The sequence below is a fragment of the Arachis duranensis genome, chromosome 2 (genome assembly GCF_000817695.3).
Source record: "Arachis duranensis cultivar V14167 chromosome 2, aradu.V14167.gnm2.J7QH, whole genome shotgun sequence".
Classification (NCBI taxonomy): Eukaryota; Viridiplantae; Streptophyta; class Magnoliopsida; order Fabales; family Fabaceae; genus Arachis; species Arachis duranensis.
Genome location: NC_029773.3, coordinates 93,307,907 through 93,320,899, shown reverse-complemented (window position 1 = coordinate 93,320,899; position 12,993 = coordinate 93,307,907). Strand labels below are relative to the sequence as shown.

Sequence of the window (12,993 nt, the reverse complement as noted above, 5' to 3'; positions counted from 1 at the left end):
ATTTTTCAAAAAATACAATTAATAAAAGAATAATTTATTAAAAGATATTTTAGTAAGCAAAATTTAATGATAAAAAATAAAATTTTTGCTAATCGATATTTTTTTAAAAACTAATTTATTTTTTCTTAAAAAATGAATAAAGTTAACATTAGTTAATACAAAAATTTAAAATAAATTAAAGAAAAAATTTTAAAAAAATTATACATTTTATAAATAAAAAAAATATTATTTTAATATTTATGAAGAGAAGGGAGTATAATTTTCTCATACTTATATATGTAATCTTTTAATCGTTTGAATTTAATATTACAATTTATATCTCTCATTCTTTTTCTTATTTTCTATTTCTCCTTTCAAAATCCTAATAGTTGTTCGAGATGAGAAGAGAGAAGAGATGGGAAGATAACACCGTAGCAAAAAATAATAAAAAAATATCCAATAAATATTGCAAATTAGGTACGGTTTGATATTTCCAAAAGCATTGCAAATTATTTAGCGATAGTTTTACTAATAATTGTATAAAATCGCAGGTTCAAATTTACAACAGTTTTATAATTGTTGTGAAAAACTTTGGTAATGGATAAAATTATCTTTAAATAATAAATAAATTGTCGTAAAAAATATTGTTTTGTTGTAGTATATATAGTTTCTACTTTTTACACTAAATAATATAATTGTTTAATTTTAAAAGATCATATAAACTTTAAAACATAATTGAGAAATTTAAATATATTCTGTCACCTAAAATTATAATTTATCTCTTTTCATTTACTCTTTCTGATACTTTGTATTTAGTTGCAATAATGCAGTTAAAATAATAATCAGTATATATATTTAATTTTATTTTAGTGTCAATAGTTTAAAATTGACACCTTTAAGGCTTAATATCTTCTTATTTTAGAAAATTTTTGGTTATACCAAGGATAGAAGAATATTATGAAATAGTAAGTTAGGCTTCAAACAATGAAATATTTATATGAAACATATAAGAATTATTCATTCTTATTAAGGGTCATTATCATTTCACGTAATGGCTCCTTCTTATTTTCCAACTAAATAAATGGACCTAAAAGCATTGATCATGCGTATAATGACGTAATGAAATGTCATTATCGCAACCTAAAATCATTGGTTTGCTCTTTTGTCTTCCTCTAAAAATTGAAAGCTCTACGTAATTAGATGCAACTATTATGCCAGCGTACTCTTATCTACTCGACTTATTTATGTGGGTGCACGTATATATACTTTAATAGTTATTTTTTAAATAAGATTATTTATTTAAAAACTTTAAAGTAAAAGGTATTTCAATGTTCAACTTAACCGGCAAAAATATACAATGATTATAACATAGTACCAGAATGTGATGTTAAAAAAAATTGAATTGAAGTTTTTGCTCTTAATAGCAATGGAATAAGAGAAGGAAATTGAAAATTGAAAAGAGAAGGAGAGAGAAATTAATGAATATTTAGTGATTAAATTGAATAAATACTCGTAACAATATAAGAAATATTATACACTATTTATATTTACAAAAAGAATGAAAATAATTAAATAATCAAATTTTTTTAATAAAATTTTACTACACTACTAATACTAACCAACGTGTCTAATTATATAATTCTAACAGAATTCATCTCAATTTTATTTTAATTTATTAGCATCAATATTTATTTCGTTCCTTTACAAGCTGAAAGTACTTAATTTATGTAGATCAAGTAATTAATTACAGTTTGGACAAAAGATAAGCAAAATGTTTTGGGACTAAAAATTTAATTAAAAAATCAGTAGGTGTGAAGGTTTGAAGTTGATCATCAAAAATTACAGTTGATGCAGTAAGTAAAATAGATTTAAAATAGTCCAAAATCATGAAAAATAAGAAAAAGATTCGCATTAGTGTTTTGTTCAATTGGTAGAAATGTTGGATTATCAATGACAATTTTAGTAGACAAAGATTGTTTAAAAAGTAAAACCAATTCATAAAATTTAGTGTTTCGGGAGAAATTTTTTTAATTTTTTAATTCAAGATTATACTTTCTTTGATTTCAGGTTTGTAGCACAAGAAAACACATTTTTTAGACCTTGAATCTAATTTCTGTCTTTCACTAGTAAGTGTGCATCCAAAGATTAAACAACCAAACACTTTTAAATGCATTAAATCTAATTTTGAACTAAACAATGTTTCATAAGGAGTTTAATTTTTTGAGAGCAGCACTGGGTAATCTATTCATGATATGTACTGAATATTACACTGTATATTGTCAGAAATATTTGAGTACATTTGAATGAAAAATAAATGCTCGTGCTATGTTAATATGTGTTGATATTTCCTTTTTACAACACCATTTTATTGTGGAGTCTCAACACGAGGTTTCATAAACGATTTCTTTTGAAAGGTAATAAGAATCCATTTTAAATTCAAAGTTATTGTCACTTCGAATTTATTTAACATTTTTATCAAATTGAGTTTAAACTAATTTAATAAAATCCTGAATCAATTTTCTGATTTTTTATTTTAATTTCATGCAGTATGTCCATGTGATTAATCTAATTTCTTTCTCTACAATGATAAAAAAATATTTGTGTCCAAATGTAAAAATGATTGAAAGTGGTCTCCATATATTTATATACAACAAATTAAATATATTTTCTAACTTTGTATTACTAATAGAAAGCTTTTCTCGTCTTGCATAATGACAAGAATAACAGACATGAGAAGAATTAACGCATTTTATGAATGAAAATGATTATTTTAATGTAATATTCTAGTATGAGGCAAATGACCTAATTTAGCATACTAAAAATTTGACTTTAATTGTGCAAAATATGAAGTAATAGAGAGATCACCTTATTTAGCAGCATAGAATTCTTCTTTTAAAGCAGCAACTCTGAAAACATCACCACGAGAGTATTGATTCTTTAAATTCTTCCATAGATCCGCAGCTGATGAAGTGATCTACATGATACTCTTTGCAACTTCTGGACTAAGAGACAGATTGATCCAGAAAATGAAAAAATTGTTGCATCAATCCGATGCTTCATATTTTGGTTCATACTCCACTGGTTTGATTATTGATCCATCAAAAAGTTTTACTTTATTCTTAGATCTGAGAGCTCTACACATATCATAAGACCACTGATAATAATTATGAGATGTGAATTAGAGAAGAATAAGTATTGTTCCTAGACTTTCTGCTGGATTCAAGAAATAAAGACTCAAATAATCTGATATAGAGATGGCAATTCTTTCCGGTGGGGCGGATATCTACGGGGATTTATCCGCCGGAAAGCAGGTTTGGGGAGAATTTTCTCTCCATGAAAAACAGATACGGGTACCCATGTAATAAATATATATATATTAGTTAAAACCCTAATTTATAATCACACCGTCACTCACTCACTTGACTCTCTTTTTTCTGTCGCTCTCTTATGCTCTCTCACAGGAGCCTCTCTTTCTCACTCAAAATCTCACTTGTCATCGCCTCCTTCAATCCTTCTTCCTTCTCACCGCATTGCCGACGTTCTTCCTCTCAGCCCCTTACATCATCGTCCCTTACCTTCCTCCGTCGCCGCTCACTTTTTTCCTCTCATTGCGTCACTCGCTGCACACAGTTTCGTCGTTGCCTCCGCCTCTGCTCTGTGACGACACCTCAGATCTACGACGTCGACGACAACTGTTTTCCAATATCACCTCTGGTCAGCGAAAGACGATGACGATTCTGCTCCATAGCTAGTTTCTATTGATTGATGAAATTGGTTTTGATATATATTTTGATTTTTCATTGATGAAATTGGATTTAGGATTTTTTTATGGGTTTAGGATTATGATTTTGGTTCTATTAATTGATAATTTTGAGTTCAGAGTTAGATTCTATCGTGTAAAATTTGATTTTAAGGTTTGGATTTGTAAAATTGGGACATATACTGATTTATTTTGATTTTTCATTGATGAAATCGGGTATAAGATTTGATTTATGGGTTTAGGATTATGGTTTTGATTCTGTTAATTGATAAATTTGAATTCATAGTTAGATTTTGTTACTGTAAAATTTGATTTAGGGTTTAAATTTGTAAAATTGAAACATATACTGAGTTTACTTTGAACTGTTTTTGAAATTTTTATTGATTCTGATTTTTTTCCCTCAAATTCGTGGATAATCGCGGATATCCAAATATCCGGCAAGTACCAGGTCTCCGTTATCCGTCGCGGGGACGGGGAGTGTTTTTGGAGGCGGGAAGCGGGGGGTGGGAGATATGTCCCCACTCTCATGGGGCTCGTTGCCATCCCTAATCTGATATATGTGCTTTAAATTGAGAAAATTGCTTTATGAACGTTGTAAATCTTTCAAAATCTGTCGCGGCTTCAGATTCATCATTTAAATTCGAGCTTTTGTTGTCATTATTTTTTATGGATTCAACAAGTTTTGATACCATAAAAAATGGTACCCGAATATAATGCTAAAGAAATTAAATTATAGTTTTTGTTCTGAATAATAGCAGAAGATAAAAAAATTGAGAAGGGAAGAAGAGAAAAATTGATGAATATTCAATGATTAAATTAAATGAACAATCATGGCAATATAAAAAATGCTGTAAACTATTTATTATAATTAAAAAAAAAAGAATAATCAAATCCCTTTAACAAAATTTCACTACTCCTTCTCTATCAGAATTTTACTACACCACTAATATTAATCAATGTGTCTAACTGTACAATTCTAATAAAATTTATCTGCATTTTATTTTAATTTATCAACATTAATATTTATTTCAATGATTATATATAATATATTTTTTCACGCAAAAAATTTTTGTTTGAACTCTCAAAATTAGAATTGTACGTGCATAGACTTTTTTTTTTCGAAAACAATAAAAATCAACTCTAAATTCTTTTATTATAAAATATAGATAGATATACACGATAATCATAACATATTTAACAATAGATAAACCTAATTCTTATTTTGAATTATTCTATCAATTTTCTTATATTATTCTTATTTTGAACTAATCCATATTAAATTGTTTAGAGGTTTAATCGTCGTCCTATATGAATAATTAAAATGCAATATATAAAAAAACAAGAAAAGCCCATGCTGGCAATGTAGTTTTTGGCCCTTCTGCTAGGAAAGCTCTATTATTATCATTATCGTTACTTTTTTTATTTTTTTATATTCAACTATTATATATAAATGCATATAACTATAAGTTATTACCCAAACCAAACTGCACACTCAAATAGTCAACGAGAAAAATATGCTTTCCCTCTCAACATCCAATTAAGTAGTGACCTAAGTAAAAGGAAACAAGAAAAGAATCCTTTCACCAAAATTAATAACAATAACCTATATACTAGATATGATTCATTTAAATATTTAATAATATAGCAATATAGTAATATATATGAAGGCGTGCATGCTGACGATCGTTTCATATTTCATCTGCATGCCCCGTCGTATGTGACAATTAAGATAGATTATTATAAAAAAAATTATTTATTTTAAAATTCTCCATTTCTTTTGGGATATGTAAGGGGCTAAATGTATGGGTATTAATACTGGGGAGTCATTCCGATAAAAACGTTTAAAATATTTAATAAAAAAATTGTGAATCAAATTTTGAATCGGTTTAAATTAATATTATCTTTTATAAAAATAACTACAATATTCTTATTATAGAAAATGAGTAAAATACTCTTATTATATATATTAATTTTGAGAATTCTAAATTCTAGTCCTTTTCTTCTCTGTCGTCATAGAGTTAGAATTTAGAGTTTTCAATATATATATAATAAGGATATTTTAGTTAATTTTTATAATAGGAATATTGTAGTCATTTTTTATAAAATATATTAATTATTTATATCGGTTCAAAATTTAATTTATTAATTTTTTGGCTAAACTGATTTGTCTAGTCTAATTTTAATAAAAATAATACAGTTTAATTAATTATATGTGTTAAATTTTAATTTTTTAAAAAAAATATTTTTGACATCTTTATCTAAGTGACCCCATTGATATTCTTTCATAGAACCGTCTTTTTATGAAAATAATAGAATAATAATTTTTGGAAATTTGTTTTACTGTGTTTTGAGAATGTAAAATGAAATAAATAAATAAATTTGTAATAATTTTTTATATATATAGAACCAACTACATATCAAACCAAAATTAAAAATAATAAAACTATAATCACTAGGCAAATTAAAGTCTCATGTAATGAGACTTGTTTATAATTTGTCTTTTGGAGGAGGAAAAGGGGCAGGGTATACTTTTGTCTCATCATCACATTATTTTCCTTTATTTCTCATCATGCCTTTCTACTAAGAAGATGATATATTAAAAAGCACCAAGAAACTAAAGGAATATTGTGTGTGTGCATTTGAGTGGGTGCATGAAACTATTATTCTACCATTTACTACTTTTTGTGTACATCAATATCTTTTAGTAATGTAACATTATTAAATCTTTATTTAGATATCGATGTAGATTGCTTTTTATAGCAATTACCTAAAACAATAAGAAATTAAATTTTAATTAGTATTATCTAATTTTAGAATTTAAGTTAATAATTTAAGATTTAGAATTAAGAGTTTATGATATAAGATTTAAATCTAAAATAAATAAAATAATTTTAAAAATATTGACTGATAATATTGATTGAAAAAAATTAATTACTTAATATTACTAAAAAATAATTTAACTATTCTCTTGAATTTTAGATATTATATATATCTTAGCATGCCGTTTATAAAATAATATATAATAATAGTGTACATTGGCATCAATTTTTTATACTCTATCTGTATTTTAATGAAATGAAAGGCTATATAGTACTATAGAAATCCATATTCTAAATTACGACTACCAACTTAACTAAATTGATCTTACTAATAATAATATGAGATCCTTAACCAAATTGTATGGATGAAAAGAAAAGAAAAAAAAAAGTGAATGATATGGTCCTACAAAACTGGACCTCTCATAAATAAAGTTTTGGATTTATGAGAGTGGTTAGTGTAGATATGAATAATAGAAAGATGGTGTTATCGGTTCTAAGGCAAATGCTCCATTATTATTTAAAAAGGACCACAAAATGAATGATAATGAAGGCGGGTGTATATATGCATACGTATTGGGAATTTATAATTAATATTAGTTATATTTTATTATATAATTAATTTTTATTCTTATTTTTTGAAGATTTAAAACTTAGAATTTAAAATTTAATATTTAAATTTAAAATAAAAGAATAATTTTAAAAAAATAAACTGATATTTGTTAAAAAATAATTATTTTTAAGTTAAATTCAGGATAGTAAAAATATTTCTCCCAAACAACTATTTATAAATTGTCACATTAATAAGATACAATAACTAATTTTCAAACTCAATGTTTTAAAAATCATCTAAATACATAAATATTATTATAATAAGCGTATAAAATACTTTACACACTGTATCCAAATAAAACTTTTAAGGTGAAAATTCAGATGCAGTCGACTTCACCTGAAGTTAATGACTGAGAGCCGTTAAATGATTCGACTGATTTGACTAAATTTTTATCTAACGGCCATCAACTTCGTGTGAAGTTGACTACACCTAAATTTCCACCAACTCTTAAACTAAAATAGATAAAGTCACAAAAATCATCATCATCATTTAATTTCGACCGTGATGGTGCCATATAAAAAGAATCATTCAAATATTTATTAATAAATAAATAAATAATGTGAAGCAATGGCCTCATGAAGCATGCATGAGAAGAGTTGCTAGCTAGCTGGTGGTGACTTCTTCCTCGATCAAGAAGTAACAAACAAATTAAAGCTGGACCTTCATTTGTCTCTTTTATTGTTCTTTGTTCATACATAAAATTGAAGGGATGGAGATCTTGAGTAGGAATATAGAAAAACAAACAAAAGTACAAATTTTTTAAAGAAAGATAGCAGGGTGATAAGGTTCTAAATTAATTTGGCCTTTTTCAATATACGTGGGACTTGAATTAAACTAGACTACTCAAATTTTATCAAAAAAGATAATCATGATAATAAAATAAAAAAAATAGTTTTTTAAATTTATTATATTATATGCATTTAGACAATTATTTATGCACTATTGGTCCTGGCGCAATATAAATTTTCCAACTTTTTATAGCAAAAATTATAGGAGATGAACATGGAGTCATGGACCCCCTATACACTCCCATCAAGTTTCTTTTCACTACCCTCTCCCATCAAACTCTTTTAATTTCAATCACATTAATTATTATTCATTTCATTGGTTGCTACTTGCTTTAATTTGGAGTAAATGTCTGAGAGATGAATGTGTACGGCAATAATATTGCTTTAATGTATAGTAGCAAAATGTCATGATTCCTTTGTACTTCAGTTATCTAATTCATTATTCTCTTCTTGGTAAATTTTTTTCACTTTACTTACAACCCCAGCAAGTAGCAACACCCTATTTTTAATTATATATTTAATTTTCTGTTGGGAGGACGTTGTCAACACTCAACTCCAAGTGATGATGCATGTGAGTTAACAATCCCAAAAATAAATAAATAAATATAAAATTCTTTCTCAAATGAGACAAATAAATAAACAACCCTTTTCCCACATGGCCACAAACCAAAACCATAAACATAAGATCTGAAAATTTTATTCTATAAAGTACAACATATATAAAACTGGAATATATTTATATATGTATTCATCATGAAATTAATTATACAAAATATTACAAAGAATGAACCAAACTAAAAGCAACTCATTTTCTGGACAATAGAATTCTCCAATTCCAGCCGGCCATATAATAAGCTCTACATATCAAAATATTCTACCATATATTACACATATATAATTTCTCTATAAATATAAACTAACCAATTATTAATTAATAATATTGAACCTCCTCCCTCAATTTGTATATAGTCCAACTTATTTTATTTTTTCCCCTTTTGATTATTTACAATTACATGTGTATTAGTTGTGTAGTATAGTGTACTACACACACTGACAAAATTAATTAAGCAGCATGAAATTCATATCATCACATGAGGGAACAAGCATTAGGGTTCTCATCACTGAACATCTGAGGGTGAGGTTGGTTAGGGTTCATGTAGAATGGTAATGGACCTGGCTCAACATGATGATACCCTTGATTATGGTTCATCGCATACCCTTGGGTCATGTATCCTTGTGGTGGCTCCATATAGTGGTACCCATGGTTTGCATACCCAGGGTGAACCTCCATAGCATAACTTGTTTGACCTTGATGAAAATTTTCATTATTATTGTGCCAATAAATTGGGGATGGCAACGGGTACCCATGGTATTCCATTTTGTTAACTTCACTCTTTGTTTCTGTCGTCGCTGTCACTGTTGTCGCTGCTGCTTTTTCTTTCTTGTCACCGTCTCCTCCTCCTCCACTTTCTTTTTTATCTCCGCTGTTTTTTTTGTCGCCGGCGTCTTCTTTGCTCTCTTTCTTTTCACCGGCACCGGCATCCCCGCCGTCTTTTTCTTTCTTTTCCTCATCTTTCTTCGGTGCAACCACCTCCACGTTCCTCTTGAGCTTATCGTTCAAATAGGGCACCAGTTCCTTCACATCCATGGTTCCCTTCACCGTCACCAAATCTTTACCTCCATCAATGCTCACCGAATCAACACCTACACAAAACAATGTTTAACATCTTCGTTCATAATTAGCTTAAGGTGAAAACTCAGGTGCAGTTGGCTGAAGTTGATACTGAGAGTCGTTAAATAATTTGACTAATTTGACTAAATTTTTATCTAATGACTCTTAACTATTAATTTTATGTGAAGTTGACTATACCTGAGTTTTCATCTTATCTTAATATTATTATGATAAAATAAAATTAAATCTCACTAGTTATTATTAATTAATTTATTGATCCACTGAACCCGCCAGCCACAAATTATTTAATTAATTTATAATAATTTGATTGATTAAAAGATTATTCAAAGGAATAAAATACTACTAGCTAGTACTAGTACTATTAGCTTAATTATTAATTAATCTTTTGTTATTTTTTTTTTCTCTTGGTATCATCGTGAATTAGGTCAAGTCTCTCACCGTTGAACTTCTGGATGATTCTTCTAATTTTCGCAATGCAACCGTCACAGTGCAATCTGATCTTCAAAACCACCGTGCTCTGAATAATAATAATGATAAAAAATAAAAGTCGGTGAGCTAAATTAATTAAGCTAATTAATTAAACTAAAACATTATTAATTAATTTAATTTAATTATTATTATTACTAAATACCTCTTTAGGTGGCTTCTTCTCATCGGATTTCTTTTCTCCCTCGGCCGGAGGAGCAGGAGGAGGAGGAGCGGCTTCCTTCTTTGGCGGCGGAGGGGTTAGTAGCTCAACCTTCTTCTTAGTTCTGACGATAAGCTTCTCTTGAAGCTTAACGGCGTCAACGTCGTTTCCGGTGACCGTTAACTTGTTAGCCGTTAAATCAGCCTTGACATCCTCCACACCTACACACACAATATATATAATTATTTTGAAATTATATAAATCTAAATTAATTAATTAAGTAATTAATTAATTAATTAGTAATTACATACCATCAAAATGGCGAACGGTTCTTTTGATTTTCTTAATACATCCCTCGCAATGCAAGTCAAGCTTGTAAACGACAGGAGCGGGTGTGTCGTTTTTCTTTGGTTCTTCAGACGACGGCTTCTTCTCCTCCGTTTCATTCTTTGGCTGCTCCTTTTGCTTCTGCCACAACAAATTAAACCGCCACAAAAATCAGATACAAAACACAAAGGCCAAATATAATTAGATGCATGGAATAGAAATATAGAATAGAATAAGAATCAAAACAAACCTCTCCCATGATAGCTTAAGATAATAATAAGAAGAAGAATAAGAATGTTATATTTGTTTTCGTTTGGAGAATGGGAATTGAGGAAAAGGGTGAGAGTATTATATTTATAGATAAATAAAAAGAGGGAGTTATATTGGTTGGTGGGGTTAATATTGTGGGTTAGTTGGGTCAGATCTATCGGTGGATGGGTTTCATGTTATGTATGCATCATGCATACATGTATGTTAAATCATAATCATATGGATATGGATATGGATGATGACTATATTGTACTACTTTATACTATAGTGCTAGCAATAGTAGCTAGTATACGAATAATAAAATATTGAATTTAATTTGAAACTATATATTATAATGTTAACTGGATGAATAGTGGCATGTGTGATTTTGTGTGCTGTGATGTGTTATGCCGCCGGTTAAGACTTTGCTTGTTATCTAGAAAATACGGCAACGGCATCATCATATATTCATATATGAATATGACATCTTCTACTATAGTTATAGTAGTGTTATACCCTACATATATGTATATACATAATCTCACTTTTTACCAAACCAAACGGTTCATTTACCTGACATTTTGCCAAAAAGTGATCAAGTTTAATTAATAATTAACCAAATAACCCAATTATTATATATATATAATAACATAATGTGGGTTCGGTTATGCTGTCTCACAATGATGTCACATTTTATATTAATTTTGAATAAAAAATATTTTAGTTAATTTATTTTATTATCCACATGTTGTGATTTTATTGGACTGGTGGATGGTACATATTTGATTAATAATTTTTCTCCATGAACATTGAATTTACTGTAAAGGCTTTAATTGTTGCCTAACATTGCCTCACACTTTTCCATCTATTTTCTCACCCTCTTTCTCATCATTAATTATTTATTTTTCTGGAAAATTTACTCATCATCTTTCATGCATTTTTGAGCTTAATTCCGGTGCATATCACAAAGGCAATGCACCTACATACTTCTTTTGCACGTTCATTGAATGCTCACAGATTTTCCAGAGAATTTTAAGATTGTTGTTGAGACATTTTCCATCAATTGTTGTTTCTATTAATTTCACATTAATAATTTCTAAGTTCAATCTTTATCATAGATGGAAGTAATTAATTACCATACACGCATTGAAAAGAGTTTCAAGTGTACTAAAAATACTAATATTATAATTATTTTATTCGTTGATTTAAATTATAAAAAATATATATAATATGTATTAATTGAAATTAACAGTTAAAATAATTGGGATATCGCGATACACTTAAAATTTTTCTCGCGCATTGTGTGTCATGGTAGAGGCACATACCTTACCACATGAATTATTATATATTTCTTTTTATGTTATTTTATGCCAATTTTTTAGAAGTAATATAAAAATTAATTTTACATTTTTTAATCATAAAATATTCTAATACTATATATTTTACGAAATTAATTATTCTAAAGGTTTACATCGTGAAAAATAGATAGTATACTTGTAGCACTTGCTCATAATTTTCAATCAAAATTGCTTGTTATTGCCTATGCGTGCAATCGTAATACTCATTTGAGTCAAATAGATAGAAAATATCTTCATTTTTTGTCCTCTTTTTTTTTTCTCATTTGTGTGAAAAGAACAATGTCTAAATGAAAAAATCTCATTATATATATACAGAACAAAAATTGTTAAGACATGCATATATATGATCATTTACGTGTTCTAATTTAACCGGTTATTTTTTTTTAAGAAATAATTAATTTTTCAGCGTTTTATTTTAGCCAGCCACACGTCCTTGGTCCCCAACAACATAGAAATTCACAATACGCACTTAATTGCATTCCATATATACACATTTTACCTACAAATTAAAACTTTATAATCTGCATATTGTTAAAATATCTTGAAGCTACGTAACCACTAAGGAGATCGATGGAGTGAGGACCACGCACTTGGATCAATTTCTCTCCGTGTTCCTAATTTGGCTCTGTATAGGTTGTCACCTTCTACACAATCTATGGTGCGGCCATAAAGCCATTGGCTCCACAGGGGAGAGAAATTAAGAAAAAAATAAATTTATTTTTAGAAAATGTTCTCTATATACTCACTATTATTTGTTATATATACTAAAAATTTATTAATTC

At 28.0% G+C, this 12,993-nt stretch overlaps 1 protein-coding gene across 1 annotated transcript; it reads right to left on the bottom strand.

Moving 5' to 3' along the window:
• Positions 1 to 8,676: 8,676 nt before the first annotated feature.
• On the bottom strand, positions 8,677 to 11,016 carry LOC107476285 (heavy metal-associated isoprenylated plant protein 6). The gene is made up of 5 exons (XM_016096086.3): positions 10,855 to 11,016; positions 10,589 to 10,745; positions 10,281 to 10,498; positions 10,088 to 10,166; positions 8,677 to 9,660 (listed from the first exon to the last, which is right to left on the bottom strand). The coding sequence occupies exons 1-5, from the start codon at positions 10,861 to 10,863 to the stop codon at positions 9,044 to 9,046; spliced, it is 1,080 nt and encodes a 359-aa protein (XP_015951572.1). The 5' UTR covers positions 10,864 to 11,016; the 3' UTR covers positions 8,677 to 9,043.
• Positions 11,017 to 12,993: the final 1,977 nt, after the last annotated feature.